Source organism: Sinocyclocheilus grahami, unplaced genomic scaffold (genome assembly GCF_001515645.1).
Source record: "Sinocyclocheilus grahami isolate Dianchi unplaced genomic scaffold, SAMN03320097.WGS_v1.1 scaffold626.1, whole genome shotgun sequence".
Lineage (NCBI taxonomy): Eukaryota > Metazoa > Chordata > Actinopteri > Cypriniformes > Cyprinidae > Sinocyclocheilus > Sinocyclocheilus grahami.
This window is the reverse complement of record NW_015505805.1, coordinates 691,870-713,783: the sequence shown is the minus strand read 5'-3', so window position 1 is coordinate 713,783 and position 21,914 is coordinate 691,870. Positions and strand designations below refer to the sequence as shown.

General features: G+C 37.6%; 2 protein-coding genes across 2 annotated transcripts in view; both read right to left on the bottom strand.

Annotated features, from left to right (window-relative positions):
- LOC107557964 (semaphorin-3D-like) overlaps positions 1-12,156 on the bottom strand; it is an 80,137-nt gene extending 67,981 nt beyond the window's left edge. Inside the window, exon 1 of the mRNA XM_016241560.1 lies at positions 11,987-12,156. The gene's annotated coding sequence lies outside the window, so the exon portion shown is untranslated. The remainder of the gene's footprint in view (positions 1-11,986) is intronic.
- A 2,362-nt stretch (positions 12,157-14,518) lies between these two features.
- The window catches only part of ssuh2.1 (ssu-2 homolog, tandem duplicate 1), a 13,755-nt gene continuing 6,359 nt past the window's right edge, over positions 14,519-21,914 (bottom strand). Inside the window, exons 2-12 of the mRNA XM_016241559.1 lie at positions 21,761-21,856; positions 20,900-20,984; positions 20,625-20,754; positions 20,466-20,526; positions 20,267-20,391; positions 20,043-20,105; positions 19,888-19,967; positions 19,712-19,804; positions 19,653-19,659; positions 15,113-15,259; positions 14,519-14,779 (exon numbers count right to left, since the gene is read on the bottom strand). Coding sequence (XP_016097045.1) covers positions 14,645-14,779; positions 15,113-15,259; positions 19,653-19,659; positions 19,712-19,804; positions 19,888-19,967; positions 20,043-20,105; positions 20,267-20,391; positions 20,466-20,526; positions 20,625-20,754; positions 20,900-20,984; positions 21,761-21,856 — 1,022 coding nt within the window. The 3' untranslated portion in view covers positions 14,519-14,644. The remainder of the gene's footprint in view (positions 14,780-15,112; positions 15,260-19,652; positions 19,660-19,711; positions 19,805-19,887; positions 19,968-20,042; positions 20,106-20,266; positions 20,392-20,465; positions 20,527-20,624; positions 20,755-20,899; positions 20,985-21,760; positions 21,857-21,914) is intronic.

The following is a 21,914-nucleotide window of genomic DNA, read 5'->3' as shown; positions in this document are numbered from 1 at the left end:
GATTATAATGACTTATACTGTCTTTTTTACGCGTTGCGTTGCATCGCGCCGCCTAAACATAAAACCATGTCTGCATTTGTGATCGGAGAAATGACAAACAACAAGCGCTAATCTACACTGATCAAAACTCGCGTTTGAATCATCAGTGGCAAATCCTTTAAATATGAAAACGTACTTACAGTCTGTGAGTCAGAACAGCCAGCATTGTAGTCTACTCTACCAGGATCAGGAAACAGTCCTCCATAAAATGTGCAGGACACATCTGAATATTTGGGTTGAACTGTTCTGGAACAGTGTTGTTGTTGTAAATACAACTTAACCACTGATTTCCAGTTGTGCCCTCTTTTGGAAGGCCAAACAAAGTAGTTTCGCTTTCACAACGAAACACACAGCGTCACACACGGTGGCCTAGAGCGAGCGGCGGCGGCCTAGAGGGAGCAGAGGCGGCGGGCTTGAGAATGGTGTGGCCGGCGGATTCGACGAAGGAGCGTCCGGCGGGGTTGCGTCAGCCACATGTGACGACCCTGGGCTGGACTTCGCTTCGTCCACGGTGAAAGCCGATCCGGTGATCCACAGCACTAAGTTGATGTATTCCCTCAGCGACCAGCACAGATCAGCTCTAAGCAAGATGAAGCGGATATCGTCCTCTTTTGGAAGACCAAACAAAGTAGTTTCGCTTTCACAACGAATCACACAGCATCTTCACGACATGGCGGCGGCAACAACAATACTACAGCGAGAATAAAAGTTACGCCTTCTTTCTTTGCGTGAACATTTGGGCGGCGTTATGCAAATCTTCCCAGATAGTGAGGCAGACATGTGGGGGCGTGTTAGAACGAGCTGTTTTAGGTAGGCGTGGCTGACTCTTAACTTTTATAAAGAATAGCTCTTTGGATTTGAGACTTTAGTCTTTGCAACTTTACAGATCTTCTTTATGCACCAAGAGCTTGTAACACTCCAAAGAGAAAGGAAAATTTGAAATAGCATCATATGACCCCTTTAAACTTGTACCCTCATACAGTAAATCTAAATGTTGTATAAAAACTCCATAAAACCAACATACTGATTTACAACCAGCAACTTTTTTAGCCATTGCACAATTTAATTTGAAATTAATCTTTATCTTTCTTTCTTTTCTTTCTTCATTTCTTGATACTAAAGGGCAGAATAATATGTCATATATCAAAACTATATGTCTTGGAAAGTAGTGTCAAGGAAAATTTGCTGTCTAGTTACTCGCTGGAAGTTTCTGTTTCCTATCAGCATCCAGGAAGCCCATTGGCTCTAAATTGCACACAGCATGGAACAATTTCAGCACACTTAATCTGCGATTGTCTGGTGGGGGCCATTCAGAGCAATTCAATTTGGTATCAGAGGCGCCAGAGTTCCCTGAACTCTGTTATTGTCTGCCGGAAATGCTCCGTGCTCATCTGTGAATCGTGAAGCAGCAGTCTGAGTGGGAAAAGCTGGGAAAAAATCTATGATTAGTCATTTGTCAACTTATGCCCTACTACTGGAGGTTTTAAATCAACATGTGCAACTGTAAGTGATTGACCGTCAGGCCCATTACATCTCACCACATTAAAATAAACAGGTGTTTGTCTGCGTATTTTTAAAAGCGCGGGAATATCCAGCATGTGAGATGTGAAACTGAAATGTTTGAAAATACAGACAAATATTTCAGCTTTGGTGAGGGAATGGGAAGAATCGTCTCAGTTCAGGAATCCCGATGGAATGCTGTGGTGTTCGTTCCAGACAGATTTTAATTTTGAGAGGGAGTCAAACAATATATGTTGCACATCCCTCAAAACCAGGAAAACAACCATCTAGATGGTTTTGTAATGTTCCCTAGAGAATGTGAATAACAAACCGCTACTCCTAAGCAGTGTGCCATTGGCAGTCACAGTGGAATAGGAAATCTGAAACACAATGTGCAGAATTCCACCTCATTTCCTCCTTTCTAAGGAGCCATTCCTGCTAGTAATTGTGAGGACAACTAAACAGCAGTGTACTTCACAGTTGCATGACCTTGGGATGGAGAACAGCCTCGAGCACACTAACCCCCTCTTTAAAGCACAGCATGAACCTGCGGGGCATAGGATGATGACTATTTTCCCATTAGTCGTTTGGTTAAGATCCACGTAGAAGATTTCCTCTCAAGATTTTACCACAGCAAACCCTCGGGTACTAAAATCATGACTTGCACTTACCTATAGGTGCAGCCTGATTGCATTAAAATTTGTAATGTAGGTATTTGTATATATGGTTTACACTTTACATATGCCAAAAATTACCGTATGGAAGAAAAATCTATACATTTTTATTGCAGATAAATGTACACTGACTATAAGTTTAGTTATAATCAGGGATCTTGCAATTAATTGTAATAACTGTAAAAGTGAAACTAAAATTAAAACATTGAAAAAAAAAAATTTTTGTTACTCAAAATGAAACTAACGTTAAATGAAAGAAAATAGAATATATATATATATATATATATATCCCTTTTCAGGTTTTTTATAGTTTACAAAAAAAAAAAAAAATTATATATATATATATATATATATATATATATATATAAATTCAGCTAATTACTAAGATAGCATTTCTCATTTTAATTTATTTTAATTTGATGTACTAAAAATAAATAAAACTATATAGACATACATATAAACAAGCTACTATAAATGTCAAAAACACACAACAAAATTACTAAAACGGTAATTAAAATTAAAATGAAAATAGAAAATGTAAAAATAAAAATCTGATTCAAATTATTACTATTATTAGTAAAAACTATAATAGTAACTCAATGATACGGAAATAACACTGGTTACAATACACTATTATGTAGATACTATGTGATTTCAGCTTCATAATTAAATTTTTTTGCTTAATTCCTGATGAATTACTAAATTAATCTGTAAAATAAGTAAATACTGTAAAATACTGTAAAAATGCTGTGGTAAAAACATGTTAATTGGTTAACAGCAAGTCACCTCATCATATATGGTGAAAACGTACGTTGCATTGCATTATATATATATATACAGTGGGTACGGAAAGTATTCAGACCCCCTTAAAATTTTCACTCTGTATATATATATATAAACTTATTAATAAAATATTTTACTTTTCCTTGGATTAAGAATGTAAAATGTATTTTTCTTCCTGGATTATTTCCTCAAATTTTACACACCTGATTTTTCGACAAATAAACAAAACTACAACAAACAAACTTCAAACAAAACTATCATATAGCTCTTCACATTATATATATATATATAGTTCTCATCCATTATAATTGCATGGGGGGGAAAAATCCTTATTGTGGATTATGGACTGGTATTTTGACCAGAAGCAACAGTTTGAAGTTAAAAACATTTTAATGATGTATTTGTTTCTTACAAACACGCAGATTTTCACTTCACAAGATGTTAATTGATGGACTGGAGTGGTGTGGATTACTTGTGGATTACTGTGATGTTTTTATCAGCTGTTTGGACTCTCATTCTGGCGGCACCCATTCAATGCAAAGGATCCATTGGTGAGTAAATAATGTAACGCTACATTTCTACAAATCTGTACTAATGAACAAACAAACTCATCTACATTTTATATGGCCTGAGGGTGAGTAAATGTTCATCAATTTTTCATTTTTGGGTGACCTATTCCTTTAAAATCTCTCTTTTTGTGTTTAACAGAAGAAAGTCATACAAGTTTAGATCAACATGAGGGAGAGTAAAATGACTTTATTTTTTCTAATTCGTGCAGACATTAAATTATCATTAATGTCTTTAATCATTCGAGCTCCTCTTTAATTATCTCATAATTTTGTCATTAATAACAATTATCTTGATTCATGTGTGACGCTCCTCATATGTCTGATCTCACTGACGATGTCAACAAACTCCGGCTCAGCAGATGATACAGACTTATCGTGTGTTTTCCTCCCCGGTGGTCCAAGTGACCTCATTCCAGGCATTGGATCTCACACCACCCATAAAACAGGCTGTCATGGTTCCCCAAAGAGTAATTAGTTTAAAATAATATCAGTTGTTTTGTTGACATGCATTAAAGAGACTCAATTCCAAGATTTTAAATTAATTAATATTAATATATTATTCAATAAGTAAGCTTTTAGAATAATTAACATTAAAAATAATATTTAGTTTAATATTATTTAGTTGACATGTCCAAAAGTAATACAACTTTTTTATTAAGTTGTATTAATTAATTAATATGAATTAATAATTAATCTTATAGAATAATTACATATAATTTTATATAATAATAATTTTGTTGATATGACTGAAAGAGATGGTTCAATTAATCATTTGAATCGAGTTTTATTGATTAATTAATAGTAATATATTTATTAATAATTAAACTTACAGAATAAGTAACATTAAAAATAACTAGTGTTTTCTTTAATATTAATTATTTTGTTGTCATGTCTGAAATGAACCTACAAATGCCTTATTGTTTCTGAATACAATTAAATGAAATGAAATAATAGCCGCATTAACACATTCTACCCCATTCCACAAATTCCCCCCAAAGTCAATGCATAAAATCCCCAAAAAGCGTCTGCAGATTCCGTCTGGCCATGATTATAAGGTACTCCAGTAGAATTAAGCAAAGTATTTCCAGAGAGACTCTTTTGTACATTAGTATTTTCCCATGGCACTTGAGGCGACTTATATTTACAGCAGCGACGGATGAAAATTAGAGAGGCTATTCCTGTTGTTGTCTGCGAATGCTGTTCATTAGGAAAGTTAGAGGACTCTGTTTTGCCTCATATGACAGAACCTGAGAGCACATTAATTTAAACCAATTACAGATAGCTTAGAAATCCCTCTGCTAAGCCTTTGAGAGCAATTTGCAGGAGATGAAACGGCACGGGTCAACCGTCATAATTAAAAGAGAGCATCTCTACAACATGTGCGCTTGACGGGAGTTAGCTAATGATTTACATAAAAAAACGCCTAATCCAAAACAGATAGTGAACTAGTGATACTAAATAACAAGGACAGCTTTTATCCTTTAGCTAGATGCCACATCACACAGTTACAAAAGCAGCGAGGCCTGTAGGACGCTACAAAAAAAGAGAGGCTAAATCACATATGATAGCAACCCCCATGACGATATTTTTTTATCTCAGCTGATGCGCAATCCTCTATAATCTTCACTTGATTTATCTTTGGCTCTTTGGCCTTGAAGAATTCCAGTGCCATTCGTTTGAAAGGATGAGAAAACAGAGCGAGAGCCCCATGCCGGGAGGTAAGGATCCCCACCGGGCTCTCTGACATCCCGGGACCTCTAGGGTCGCCCAGCCTGAGGGGGTGCTAGTATCTCTGCTCCAGGTGGAGTGATATGTGACGGCAAGGATTTTTATCTCAGCTGATGCGCAATCCTCTATAATCTTCACTTGATTTATCTTTGGCTCTTTGGCCTTGAAGAATTCCAGTGCAAACAGAGCGAGAGCCCCATGCCGGGAGGTAAGGATCCCCACCGGGCTCTCTGACATCCCGGGACCTCTAGGGTCGCCCAGCCTGAGGGGGTGCTAGTATCTCTGCTCCAGGTGGAGTGATATGTGACGGCAAGGAACGCAGGGTTCGGAGGTTTAGACAGGCATGTCGGGATACGGCTAATCAGATATATGTGTCCGAGACACCTCCGTCTCTGAGGTCTAGTAAAAATTAGTATCATGTTATTGGGGTGTAAAGGTAAAGTGTGGGATTTCTGCACTGCTAGTAGCATCAAACAGAACTGTTCTCTGAGCAGCGTGACATAACAACTTAGAAAAAACTATTTGGCAAAACTACAAAAATGTACCTAAATGTACAATTCAATGCAGTCTCCAGCTAAAATGAGCAATAGTGGCAGTAAAACACCAACTTTCATTCCTTCACATACTCATCACAAATCATGAGTAGATCATAAATAGATTAAAGATTAATGACTGCACAATACTATGTTATGACCTTAAAACACTTGTCCCATAGTGCGTGACTTGTAAAAACAAATACATTTTGATGCTTTCATTATATAACCAGCTCCATATGTTTGGCTTTTCTGACATAGAAACAGTGCTGGGTAGTAACAGATTACGTATAATCTGGATTACGTAATCAGATTCCAAAAACTGAGTACTTGTAATTGGATTATATTACATTTTTAAATGCTCATGATCAGATTACAGTAACTTTTTATGATGTGATTACATAAAATGGCTGTAAATGATTCACAATTTATTGATACTCCTTAATTCTTCTTTTATCTCTTTTAATGTTTCTTTTCCAAAATTCCTACTGGTCACACCATTTATCTTTGACTATATTGACAATATAGAATAGCCATGTAAATGTCACGTAAATAATTTCGCGATCCATGCTTCTGAATTTGGGGGGCAAACACTAGTTTGAAACAATTTAGGTAAAAAGTAATCTAAAAGTAATCTGGATCTAAAAAGTAGTCAGAATACATTACCTAAAATGAGTAACCTAGATTACGTCACTAACCACAATTTTCATCATGTAATCTGTAATCAGTAACGGACAACAATTTGTAAGTAATCTACCCAGCTCTGCATAGAAAGATATAGAAACAAGAAAGTCAGCACACCACGGCTCCAAAATAGAGGTTTATTGACATTTATGAACATACTATTCAGTTTTGAAGTATTATTGGGCACACAAACTCTTCATCAGAACATGTTTTGTGTTTTCTGATGCAATAAACTTGCTTGGTAGCTCACCCGGTAAGTTTTGCACTTGCGACGAGGAGTGCTCAGGTCTGAATCTGAGAAACACAAGTCACAATAAAAGACTTGTAAACGTGTGATTTTATCTCAAGCTAGTTTCAACTGTTTTTGTCCATACAATGAAAGTCAATGGGGTCCAAAATTATGAATGCAAGAAAAGACAGTTTACAGTAAGTTTGTGCTAGATTTTTAAATTTTCTGTAGAAAATGTCAGTTGCCCTCATACAAAAGTGACCAACATAATGCTACATGTGGAAAGTTACCAGAGCGTTGATATATAGTTGCTAAAGCCTTCTGGGTGATTCTAGCTTGATTTAAAGGGGTCATATGATGCTATTTAAATTTCTCCTTTCTCTTTGGAGTGTTACAAGCTCTTGGTGCATAAAGAAGATCTGTAAAGTTGCAAAGACTAAAGTCTCAAATCCAAAGAGCTATTCTTTATAAAATTTAAGAGTCAACCACGCCTACCTAAAACGGCTCGTTCTAACACGCCCCCACATGTCTACATCACTATGTGGGAAGATTTGCATAACGCCACCCAAATGTTCAGGCAAAGAAAGAAGGCGTAACTTTTATTCTCGCTGTAGTATTGTTGCTGCCGCTGCCATGTTGTGGAGTCTCTGTGTGTTTCGTTGTGAAAGCGAAACTACTTTGTTTGGTCTTCCAAAAGAGGACACGACTAGAAATCAGTGGTTAAGTTGTATTTACAACACTGTTCCAGAACAGTTCAGTTGTTTGTCAGTTGTTTGTCATTTTTCCGATCACAAATGCAGAGATGGTTTTATGTGTATGCGGCACGATGCAACGCAATGCGTAAAAAGACAGTATAAGTCATTATAATCAGTAATTATGTCTCCACTGGATGCAACAAATGCCTCGTTTGTAATGGGTTTTATTGGTTTTGTCTTGTCTAGTGATGTCCGGATCGCGAACAAATCGTTCTGTTTAACCAGATCTTCTTAGTGAACCGGTCGAACCAGTTCACCAAATCGAACTGAATCGTTTAAAATGGTTCGCGTCTCCAGTACGCACTAATCCACAAATGACTTAAATTATTCGGTTTATAAACGTGCCTGACACTCCCTCTGATGCAAAATAAACCAATATCCCGAGTTATTCAGTTACTCCTAACAGTAGATTGACTGAACTGCTAAAAGAGAACCGATCATGGGATGTGCACGAGCAGAGCAGCTGGACTGAGTCTCGTCCTGCTGGGAGGCAGCGTTACAGTATGGTAAGGGGCGTAACATTTCCGTCACACGCTTGAGGTATTCGACCAATCACAACGCACTAGATAGCTGGCCAATCAGAGCACACCTTGCTTTTTCAGACCGATGAGCTTTGTAAAAATCGACGCGTTTCAGAAAGGTGGGGCATAGAGGAGAAACAATAATGTACAGTATGTGGAAAATAATGTTTTTTTTACCTTAAACCGCATAAACACATTTCATTACACCAAATACACAAAATAATGTTCTTTTTAACAACGTCATATGACCCCTTTAATTGCTTTTTATAGCATTATATTGCCAGTCTAGATTCAGTACTGCTCATCATGAATGTCAAAAGAGCTTTCTTGAGTCTTTTTTTGTTTGTGACTAGGACTGTTCCCTATTCCGCAAAGCTCCACACACTCCATCCCAATTTTGGAAGAATAAATAACTGCAGATTACAACAAAATCACTCAGAAACAATGAAAGACAAATATATACATGACTCATGACCGACACATTGTGAATCTCAGTTGGTAGTACAATGATAACTGTGCTTGTTTTGGGCTCTGTAAGCAGAAATAACATCAGAATTTAGCTTGGCTGAAGATTGAGTTTGGCTGAATGTTGACGAAGTTACTATTATTTGTCGAAACAGCTGGTTGGGTGTTTAGACAGAGCTTCCCTTCGCCCTGGCCCACACAGAGCCACTTCCAGCCTCATTCTGACCTTCCTGGGGTTGGCGCCAGACAGCAGGTTCGAACAGATGCATTGTGGGAAGGAAGTACAGTGTTTGCCAGAGCATTGTTATTGTTGAGCTGATAGAGAGAAGGGCCAATTAATTAAGATAATAGAGAGGCACCACAATGGGTTATTGAGTCATTTACTGAGGATGTTGTTTGCTGTCTCGCCAACACACGCACATTGAGAGCAATTCTTTTACAGACACAAGAATACAATGACGGCTGATTAGCATCTCTAGCTTGCTCCCCAAGATCCACCTGCCCAGGTTAACAAGTTCAATGACGTACAGCAAACTGCCTAAACACCTTTGAAAGAGAGTTAGATTGAACTGTAGGTCAGTTTATTTTTATTTATTTATTTATTACTTTCTTATATTATATATATATATTACTTTTACTAGTAGTGTAATTTCCAAGATATCTGGTCTCTTTGGTAAACTCTAATTATTAGAATCAATAAACTGCATACACAAAACATCTACTTTGTCTATTTATTATAAAGAACTATCAGCAACATGGCAGTAAATCACAAATGCATGTCTGGATGAAAGATCTCGAATTAACATATAACAACCAGAAGAATAAAGATAAGAGAAAAATAGACATTAACCAGATGCAGATGCTCTGATAATCTGAAACAGATCTGAAAGTATAAATCAGTCCAGTGCAAGATTGGGATATTCCCAAGAAAATGTTGATATGCATAGCAAGTACAAAGGACATTGATATATCAGATTTTCAAGAGCCAAAAAGTAAAATGATTAATCTGTTCACAAGGGATAAAAAGGTGAACAACTTCTCCTTAAACTCCATAAAATGTCATCTGATATCCTTAACACAAACTTCAGCCGGTCAGATGGATATCACACCAAACCAGAATCCACAAACGCTTTGATTGCTTTAATATTAAGTAATAATACTGAGTACATATTTATTTTTATAAAATATGTACTCAGTCTGTAAAAACAAAAGAAAAACATCGTATTGTATTACAACATTAGTGTTAATATAATATTTTAATATAATTAATAACTGCACTCAATTTTTAAAAGATGAATAAAAGTTTAAAATAAAAATAATTTCTAATACAAGTCATTTAAAACATATATTTTAATATAAACAAAGAAATATTTCAATAAAATAAATAATTGAAGAAAAAATCTTTAAAAAAATAATTTAAAACATTTTATAAGATAAATAATTGCACTCAATTTGTAAAAAGACAAATAAAAAACATATTGCCATTTAAATTGTAAAAATAAATATTTGAATAAAATGATTGCATCCAATTTGTAAAAACTCTATATCGTTAATTTATAAAAAGAAATTTAATAAAACAAATAATTTCAATATGTTGTATAAAAAAATGTTAGTTATTAACTTTTAATGGACATGAATGGGACAAGCGAGTGACTTGGGGCGGATAGTAAAAGGCCCCGTTGGGCCCCCGCTCTGATCAGGGCACCTGGAATCATCCTACCCTTCCCCCAAGTTACTACTATCATATAATGAGTAGGTTTATCTGCACTTTTGACTGGTAAATCAAAGCACACCTGAAGGAAAAGTATCCTTTTCACTTTGGTTAATACTGTAGAACTTCAAGTGTCCTGCGCTGAACAATCACACTGTGTAACTGTTCAGAGTTATTGTTACCAGCAGAACAAAGCTTAGTCCAGAAAAAACAACAAAAGCAGCCCGGCTGCAGTGCTGGCCAGCACAGATAAGCCCTCGCAGATGCCGCCTGGCTTTTCTCATGTGAGGACTACTCCCAAAACCAGATCACAGTCAATCTGTCAGCTTCTCCTCTCTCTCCTCTCGCTTTCAAGTGCTCAGAGTGGGTGTGAAACATAAACCCTCTCTGACAAGAACTTACAGCCGTATCACAACACATCCTGATAATGCAATCCATCAGTCTTCAAATCAAAGCCAATCTGACAAAGCATCCGTCAACTTCACAAAACTTGCATATGCTTTATACATTGGCTATCTAACCTGGTCTTATAAGAAATCACCGCTTTCTGGAATGCTTGATTCTGATTGGTCACCCATGTATCGGTCAAATATTTTGCAGTTTTTTTTTCTCATCTAATAAAAAGAATTAAATTACATTAAAAAAAATTTGATTTGAATTCAAATCAATTAGATACTTTTACTAATATAATTGTTAAATTAAAAGCAATTTCTAAAAACAATTGAAAAGATTTTAATAAAATTTGTACTCAATTTGAATAAACAAAAATTAATTGAAAAACATTAATATATATTTTTTAATATAATAAACAATTGCACTCAATAAAAAAAACATGGTTAGGTTCAAAATAATATCTAAAAATAATTTAAAAGTATATATAATAATAAAATAAATAACCAAGAAGTTATGGCTTTCTGGAATACTTGATTTAGATTTTTGTCAAATATTTTTCTGCTGTTTTTCCTCATATAGGCTAATATATATATATATATATTCCTATATATGTGAGGAAATTTACAGCATGTGAAGGACGGAAAAAAACAAATCAGAACAACACAACAGGAAAAGGAAAGAATCAGGAGGACAATGAACATCACTGACGTCCAACATTTAAATACATTCAATGTACGTCCTGTCCTGTTCACAAGAGTGAGGCTACACTGTATTAAACTGTACTATATTCTGTACAAACAACATACTCAGACTGAATTGTCTTAAAGTATTAAATGATTAACCCTCATGCCCTGTGTGGGGTCTTCGGAGACCCCCATGCCCCTTTTAATAGCTTAAATACAAGAAGTATACTAAGAGGTTTTTTCTCAATTTTCTGAGCTTGTAACTGACTTTAAACAAATGTTACATGTTAACATAACGTTTCAAAAGTCTTCTGTTAATCATTTTACATCTTCAGTTCAGTTTGGGGTCACAGAAACAACCAGGTGAAGCATAAATGCAATGTATTTTCCTGCAAAACAGACTTTTAAAACGATCACACCTGTAAAAATCAACATTATTTTTCATATTATGAAAACAAACATAAAAGAAGCACATTTTCAACTGATATACACTTCACTTTTGCAGCCTTCATTAAACAAATATGGCAGAAGTTATCATGTATCGTAGTAAAAACATGTTTTTTTTTGTTTGTTTTTGAAGAACTCCTACATATTATGTAAATATTATGCCTTATGAATACGATATCTGGTAGGCTATAAATCTTCCATCAATAGCCTATAGTACTGTACCACGGTTATTTATTTGACAGAATAACCACAAACAACATTTAAAAACCTACCGAGTGTTATTTGCCCGTCGTTTTCCTCGCTCCTGATGGGTTTATTCCAGTGTGTGGCGTTGATGTCAGTGAGGTGTCGAGTTGAGTCGAGTGAAGATGCGCGCGGAGCTGAGAGCCACTCCTCCTGCAGCAGCCGCTTCGCTGCTGTCATATCCGTCCAGTGCGTGTTACTGAAGCAGGTGTGCTGTTTACCCGCCGCCAGCAGCTCAGTAAACATCCGAGGAGCCGAAGAGAACCTCAAGTTTGATGGGAACATTAATTCCCCAACTACTGTCCTGCAAGCCGAAAGTTAAGCGATGCACTGCCATTGTTTTACTATATGGGGTCTAGTTGTCACATGGACAGTATATTTAGAGATTATTTAAGACTGTTTAAAGACCAATCCTGTTGAAAAAAACAGCATATGATGGTTAGGTATGTTTTGACGCTGGGATGCTGGTTTAAGCTGGTCCTTTTGCTGGTTTAAGCTGGTTTATGCTGGTCCTTTTGCTGGTTTATGCTGGTTCTTTGCCAGCACATGACCAGCATAAACCAGCAAAGGACCAGCTTAAACCAGCATCCCATCAAAACATACCTAACCAGCATATGCTGTTTTTTTCTGACGATTTGTGCGACAAAACAGATGGTAGCATTATTCGATAGTGAAAAGTGCTGCCTATCAGATCATGCTTCCAGCATGATATTAATAAGGTGTGAGGCTTTATTAACATGTACACCTACCCCAACCCTACACCTACCCTTACAGTAGGATCAATACAGTGTTGGTAGCATAATCTGATAGGTAGCATTATTTGTCAGAACACCTGGAACACAATACATCAGTATGGTCTCTGAAGGAGTAGGGAGAGCACAATAGCAACACTACACAGAGTTTGAAAATCTTCACTACTTTTTAATAGAAAACAAGTTTTCATACCGCACTGAGAAATATTTGTTCTTGTTTTTGCTGGTTTAAGCTGGTCCTTTGCTGGTTTATGATGGTCCTTTGCTGGTCCTTTTGCTGGTTTATGCTGGTCCTTTTGCTGGTTTAAGCTGGTCCTTTGCTGGTTTATGATGGTCCTTTTGCTGGTCCTTTGCTGGTTTATGCTGGTCCTTTTGCTGGTTTATGCTGGTTCTTTGCCAGCACATGACCAGCATAAACCAGCAAAGGACCAGCTTAAACTAGCATCCCATCAAAACATACCTAACCAGCATATGCTGTTTTTTTCTGACGATTTGTGCGACAAAACAGATGGTAGCATTATTCGATAGTGAAAAGTGCTGGCTATCAGATCATGCTTCCAGCATGATATTAATAAGGTGTGAGGCTTTATTAACATGTACACCTACCCCAACCCTACACCTACCCTTACAGTAGGATCAATACAGTGTTGGTAGCATAATCTGATAGGTAGCATTATTTGTCAGAACACCTGGAACACAATACATCAGTATGGTCTCTGAAGGAGTAGGGAGAGCACAATAGCAACACTACACAGAGTTTGAAAATCTTCACTACTTTTTAATAGAAAACAAGTTTTCATACCGCACTGAGAAATATTTGTTCTTGTTTTAAGTATAAACTCTAATTTTGATCAATTTCTCAGAAAACAAGACTTCATATCTTTATTTTGCATCTCAAATAATCTTGTTTTAGGGTTGTTTAGATATTTGTATTGAGAAAACAATACAGAATATATTAATTATTTACAGTGCATGCAACATTTAATGACTTTATGAATTTACACTTACCTTTTGAAGGCCTTAAATTGTGGGAGGGCTAATTAAGACTTTTTAAGACCTGCAGAAACCCTGTTTTTTAGTATTAATACAATTTTATATTAAAAATCCAGTTACACAAGTGCATTTTCTCTAACAGAGGTTTTGTATGTTAATTCAAACCCTTGTAAATGTTGTTTTTTTGTGTGTGTGAATTTTATCCAAACTGTAAAAACATATAGTCATATCATAAATAATATTTTAAGTGAACAAGTGTGCATTATTCATAATAATCATTCATATTCAATAATAATGTTTCATGTCAAATTTACGTTGTCACATTTTGTCACCTTTTTCCTCAATTCATTAATTATAATTTTTAAAATGTTTGTACGATATGTTATATTTTTCATTGCTGCAATTTTAGAAATGTTGCAGCTTTATTAACTTTAGATTTCAAAATGATCATTCTCAAATCAGGTTCGTTAAACAGCAGGTTCCCACTGTGACAACTTACCCCATATAGTGTGAGTTAGGATTAACATGTGTAAAAAGGAACTGTATATTTCTCCTGTATATAATCTGAGAAATATAAAGACATTTACATAAATCCTTTCAAATTATCAAATGATATATAAATTTATCAAGAAAATCTGTAAACATGTAGCAAATCAACTGCACTTTTATGACAAAAATGAACCAAAAATTAACTGTACTCAAACTAATTTTAATACTAATATATGTATATTTAATATACAGAATGAAGTAATAATAAAAGTCGGTTAAAAACATGCTGTTATATGCTTAAATAGAATAGAATGACGAGAAAGAATCTTAATTTCCATAGAAATTTACAGTTAATCTACATATTACATTATAAATACACACTGTATATACTGTATTTAAATCTTATGAAAAAAGGTATGAATTATTGCAAAATCAGTTAAGACACAAAACAAATTACAAAATGCTACAGGAAGAAGGGTATATGGTAGTGTGAACTTTGTTTTCTCGCCCAAAAACAAAGTAATCATAGTCTTTCCCACTGTAAGCGTAATATACATGAGTGAGCGGAACCAGCTCGATCATTTGACGCTGTAAGAGAATGAGAAAATGTCAATGTAACACTGAATATTAGCTACAGAATTTGCCATTTGTATCATCGGATTCATTTGCTATCATAAATTGCTAATATTTTAACCTATAAATGTGGAAATGTTACGTTTTAAGCATCATTCTCAAACAGGCCGATGCACACAAGTTTTCAAAGTTTTAAGTTGGTCAAGACTGTGCTTCTACCTGGTGGTCAAATGTGGAATTGCATTCTCACAACCCTCTGTATTCACATTTGCAGTCATGTTTTATTTATTGCAATTTAATTCTGCTGTGTATTTGGTAGCACACACTGCTGGGACAGATTTTGCTCACCTGCTGCAGGATGCGGCTCACAGCAGAATATTTTAGCAGGTGATTCTGAATCGCTCCTTTTGAGGCATAGCAGATGTCCTGGTCAGGAAAGCCCTCTATCGGATAAACCTGCCAAAACGCATTGTGACTTAGGCTAAAAACATCTGTGTGTTATATTTTGGAATCACTGTCAGGTTAATTGATTAAATCAAACATGATTAGAAAGGATCTTAGACCTTAGTCAGGGGCAGGATAACGCCATATTGAATTTTTGACAGCAATGGTAACAGGGTGAGGGATAGAAGACGTGCAGTGTTCAGTGGATTACACTGTTGTTTAGCAACATAGGCTACCAATTGTTCAGCTGATAAATCATCTTTCAAAAAAAAAAAATCAGTACACAAAAACTCTATAAAACAGTTTTGAAACCCGTGAGTTGTGACAATATGTGATCTAGGACATTTATGCAGTGTGAGCTACTAGTCTATCTCTCACAGCCTTGTTTCATCCATGTTAAATTCAATGGCGTCTAACCTGACTAAGTTGCTTTGGAACATTAACCCTCATGTTCATATAATACTCGTAATTTTGAAATTAACCTTATTTAGCCTTCAAATTCTTTTACTAAGTTCCTGTGACCTAATCAAAGGATGAAAAAATGTGAGCACAAATATGTCCGAGTGGACTGCCAGTTCTTTGTTCTGACGCATTTGCGTTGCAATCCCATCACCGCCGCCAGGGGCACCATTACAAGACTTAGCATCAGGATGCAAGCTTTATCTCTCCGTTTCACTTCTAGGGAACTCACACTGCGTCCTCTAGCGGACACTATGGGGAACTGCCACCAGCAGTTTTCTGAAGCACTCCAATTCCATTGGCCCACATGGACTGAGAAAACTGAGGCAAGTGAGCATTTTAGAAAGTGTGTGCCTCCGTGTCCTAGGTTTCTGACACCCGAGGACACTGTTATGTGTCTTGGTGAGGAACATGCGCGTTCGGTGCTCGAGGGCTCTGAGTGCACTCATTGTGACAAGTTTCAAATAAGAAAGCTCAGTTCGTGTTTGTCCCTCTTCTCGAGGGATCATGGACAATCATCTGCGTCTCACGGTTCGGGTCCCCCTTTACTCAAGATTGTAGACCGCATTTACATGAATGCACTCGCCTCTCGAGGGAGTCGAACAGACTCAATGCAATGCGTTTGCAGCAATTTCTGTTCTCGCCTGATTCTTGAGGGAATCTAGAGTTAGAACAGAGCATGTTCGGCTCTCAGGGGAGCTTAATGCACTTGTATACTTTATTCTCTTTTGAGGAATGAGAATTGAGCGCCTACTACCCATGGTTCGTACGAGCATGTCCGGCTCTCGAGGCGCTCGGCGGGATCCAGGTGTTCTTGGGTCATCTAATCCTGCGGATAACGCTACATTGGGATCATCTGGTGAAAGTGATTGGCGATGGAGATGAGAGTGTGAGAATTTAATCTCTTCTCCTTGCTCCAGTTCCGCATATGGGGTATGTTGGACGTAATGGCGTGCGCTACTAAGAGGCTCGATTTAGTCTGTTCACGCGAAAGGTAGAAGCCAGCCCATGGCAGATTAGACAAGCGCTTTCTGGCCGCTTTTCACTTCTAGGGAACTCACACTGCGTCCTCTAGCGGACACTATGGGGAACTGCCACCAGCAGTTTTCTGAAGCACTCCAATTCCATTGGCCCACATGGACTGAGAAAACTGAGGCAAGTGAGCATTTTAGAAAGTGTGTGCCTCCGTGTCCTAGGTTTCTGACACCCGAGGACACTGTTATGTGTCTTGGTGAGGAACATGCGCGTTCGGTGCTCGAGGGCTCTGAGTGCACTCATTGTGACAAGTTTCAAATAAGAAAGCTCAGTTCGTGTTTGTCCCTCTTCTCGAGGGATCATGGACAATCATCTGCGTCTCACGGTTCGGGTCCCGCTGCTGCCAAGGTACAGCGTAGACTCAGATCGTGGGGTTCGCTGCAGAGAGGTTTGAGAAGGGTGTGGATAAGCGTGAATGTGCGTTTGACAGTGGGATGAGCTCATGGTGATGCATTCGTGGGGCTACTGAGAGCAGAGGTAAGGCATTGCCTTTTACTCAAGATTGTAGACAGCATTTACATGAATGCACTCGCCTCTCGAGGGAGTCGAACAGACTCAATGCAATGCGTTTGCAGCAATTTCTGTTCTCGCCTGATTCTTGAGGGAATCTAGAGTTAGAACAGAGCATGTTTGGCTCTCAGGGGAGCTTAATGCACTTGTATACTTTATTCTCTTTTGAGGAATGAGAATTGAGCGCCTACTACCCATGGTTCGTACGAGCATGTCCGGCTCTCGAGGCGCTCGGCGGGATCCAGGTGTTCTTGGGTCATCTAATCCTGAGGATAACGCTACATTGGGATCATCTGGTGAAAGTGATTGGCGATGGAGATGAGCGTGTGAGAATTTAATCTCTTCTCCTAGCTCCAGTTCCGCATATGGGGTATGTTGGACGTAATGGCGTGCGCTACTAAGAGGCTCGATTTAGTCTGTTCACGCGAAAGGTAGAAGCCAGCCCATGGCAGATTAGACAAGCGCTTTCTGGCCGGTCATGAACTCCCATGTCTTCCCTTTCTTCCTGGTCTCCACACGGAGTTAGTGAGATCATGGGACAAGCCATATTCAGCTCAGCTGCATCTTTTTCAGCATGCGGATTACGCTGATGTTGAGTGTGTGGCTGAGCTGATACACAAAGATGCCCCTGTGGAGAGGACGCTCACAAGCGTTCTCTCCCAGGGTGAGTCGTCTTCTTTAAAGACTGCTCTGCCATCCAGGCCTCTTCAGGGAGCATCTGGATGGCAGGGTGTATGTGGCGGCAGGTCAAGCTGGTGGAGCCTTGCACACAATGGTTGTGTTACAAGCTTACCAAGCTGACTTACTCAGAGACCTAGATGAGGGCAGAGTTTTTCCCCTGGGGCAGTCGAGGAACTGCGCCACACCACAGACTTGGCTCTTCACACCACTAAGCAATGGTGGTTATGGAGGTGCATTTTTGGTTAAATCTCACGGATCTTGAGAGAGAGGTGAAAGCCTTTCATCTTGATGCTCTGCTGTCACCTTCCGGGCTTTTCGGCACTTTCACTGAGGCAGTGGTTGAGAAGTTCAGGGAGACGAAGGCGTGGTCCGCTGCCTTACAGGAAGTTAATTCCCTGCCATCCAAAGTCTTTCTCTAAAATCTCTGAGGGGGCTGGTCCGTCTCAATCTGAGGATCATAGACAGGATCAGAAGACTAGCATGGCCACTCGCGCCCCTCCTCTCTCTAGGAGTTGGGTGCAGAGGCAGGCGAACGCTAAGACACTGCTTACATCAGGCTTTGCGGCTGGACTAATGTTGTTCTCATGTGTTTCTCTTGTTGGCAAACCACTGATTGAAGGTCCGGTCTCTCCCTTGTGATGTGGGCTTTTACAAGTACTCTGTGGTCGAGTTGCCCCTCTTATCGGGGTTTTTCAAGTAGGCAGTTCCCTGAGCCTCTTCTAGCTGTCTCCCCTTTGGATTTTTAAATAGATGGTCTACTTCCTTTATCCCTTAAGTTTAGTCAGGTAGTAGGGATGGACTGTAGCTTCCCTTGGTGCTCTCTCACCAGATGAACAGGCATGCGCCGTGGCATAGCTTAGTGGGCATTCTGTTCCCCATAATGTTGGCTAGAGGATGCAGCACAAGTTCCCTAGAAGGGGAACGTCTCGGGTTACGCATGTAACCATGGTTCCCCGAGAGGGAATGAGATGCTGCGTCTCCTCGCCATGCCAAGGGCTTGCCCGTTTTCACGTCTCCATCACACATCCAAGTTGGTGATGTGTTCGGCAGGTGTCCACTTATACTTCCGGGCACCCGCCTGTGACGTCATGGGCTACTTGAGCCAATGGGATTGGAGTTGTTTCACACGTGCTTCAGACATCGGTCCTGCTGGCGGCAGTCATTTGTAAATCCATTATGTTTATTCATGTTTTACATGTAAACTGAGGTAAATTGACATTACTTACAGCGAACAGTTGAATTATGTTATGTTGACATTTTGTGATTAATTTGTTCTCGTAACATTAGGGAATTTCATAAAATATCAACTTGTTACAAAATAACATATTTGAGCCACTGGGTCTGAGAAGGGTTAACTCTACATACTTTCCAGAAGGCCAACAATTCACTAAAAATGTTTTTTTTATTGGTCTTATGAAGTATTCTAATTTGTTGAGATAGTGAATTGGTGGGTTTTTGTTAAATGTGAGCCAAAATCATCACAATTAAAAGAACCAAAGACTTAAACTACTTCAGTCTGTGTGCACTGAATTTATTTAATACACGAGTTTCACAATTTGAGTTGAATTACTGAAATAAATGAACTTTTCCACGACCTTCTAATTTATTGAGATGCACCTGTATGAACAGGACAGATGACAATATGAACAGGACAGATTATTGTGCAGACCAAAACAGTAACTAAAACAGGAACTGAGATCATAAGAACTAATAACGAACTGATGCATCTACCATAGTGTGTAACATTTCAGTAGCTTACCTCACACCTAAAAAAAGCATTAAAAACCACATAAAATGCAATTTTACTGGCACATTTACCATGTAACTGTGAGCTGTATGAAATGCACAAGGTTTCTGTAACCGTTACACGTGAGACAGCCTTTGTAACCCTTTCCATGACAAGAAACACACCTGAAAGAAGGAGGTGAGATATTTTTATTTTCATGTGAGCATATAAAAACACATTTAACCCTTCAGTTTAACCCTCAAATTACCTTTTTCTCCCTCTTCCGTGGCAGGTTGTACACCGTCGGTTACGACTGTGACCAGAGCCATGACAGAACATACAGCGAGTCTGAATTTGTTTTGGAGAAAACAGTCAGTAGAATAAAACATTGGCAGATATTATTAATAATTAAAATTACTGTACCAGTCCTCGTCCTCGGCAGTGGGTACACCTCACTTTGCCGTTACCATGACAACGGTGGCAAGGCTGCAATGACAATGCACTGATGCAATCCGACAGGCATAAAAACATGAGCAAAAGTCTGACTTATGGTGATAAATTAAGAGCAGGACGCACATTAGGTAAAATACACTTTGAGTTGGTTTTGATGGTAAATTTGATGGATTTTTTGTTGCTTAAAGGCATACCTTTAAGAATGACGAGTGCGGGACCCTGACTTTCTGAACGGCATTGGTGAATTTGGGTGGGTAAGACACCTGAACGTTCCACGGTGGAGGACTCACTCCATTCTGAGGCCCATCCACACACTGACCTGAAAAAATATATTAATATGCTGTTTTGGCTTTTTTTAATGATTCATATCATTGTACTGGTGTCATCGGGCACCTGTGTGCGGCTCTGATTCCCAGGCGCTTGATCTGGACTCTGTGAATGTTTCCAAGCGGTACTAAAATGATACAGAATATATGGTCATGTAATTATTACAATATGTAATAATAATACAGAAATCATTCCAGATCAAGAATGGATAATAACAAGATTTACACGGTAAACTGTAAAAGGCTTCAGCTCTTTGAAGATCAGATTTTTTGCAGGTTTGCTGCTGTACGTCCATTTTTTACCCACAAACTGGAGTAGAGCATCTCTTGCAACATCCTCTGAGACAGTGGGCACCCTGTCAGTAAGTGTGCAAATAAATAAATCTATATGCATTGTTCAGTATAAAAAAATAATGATGTTCTTTTCACATCAAATGTAGTATGAATATGTTTTTATGTTTGTAACTTCCTAAAAAAAAAGAAAAACGATATTGTACCTACATGACATTTGGAACTGAGGCATTCTTGTCATTTTCAGGCTTAGGGACAAAGTCTGGCGGAGGAGGACAGATTTGATCTGTACCGTCTATGAACAAGAACAACAAGAATGTCAAATGGAAAAAAAATAAAAATAAAATTAGGCATTCAAGACATAACGGTGATATAAGGTCATATATAGCATACTATATTTACATGATTTTACAAGATGTTAAATATTCACCAATTTTACATTTTTGACCAATACTGACATTTTTAAGCATCCTATAACCGGTATGCAAAAGCAATTTTTTAATTATTTCTGCATTTTCACACAATAACTAAATGGCCATTATACAACAACAACAACAATAATAATAATATAAAGATACTGTATATAACAGTGTATAATAATAATTGTGTCTTATAAAATAATAACAACAATAATAATATATATTTATAATAAATTATTATTTTTCTTATGATAGTGCTTTAGGGTAAATAATAGTGTATTATTATTATAACAGTGTAATAATAATAATAAATATTGTATTTTATTAAATATTGCTATTATTATAATTTTTTATATTGTTAAATATTATTATTATTAATATGTCTTAATGTATATAATAGTGTATTATTATAAGAATAGCACAATAACAAGAAAATGTTTATTATTATTATTATCATTATTATTACTATAGTGCCTTAATGTATATATTGTATTATTATAATAATAATATCTTAATAACAATATTTTGTTATTATTAAAATTATTGTTGTGCCTTAGTGTATATAATTGTGTTCTATTATAAAAATGTTATCTTAATGATAATATTAGTATTATTAATGCCATTATGAGTGGTAGGCACAAAGGTTTTTCACCTCCGCCCGTGTGTTCCTCGTAGCCTGTTACACTGTCCAGCCAGCCTGGAGGTGGAGCAGACGGACCCTCTTCAGGAAGGTTGGGGTCAAAAGTGTCTGCAGTGAGAGAGAGAGAGAGAGAGAGAGAGAGAGAGAGAGAGAGCGATAGCGAAAG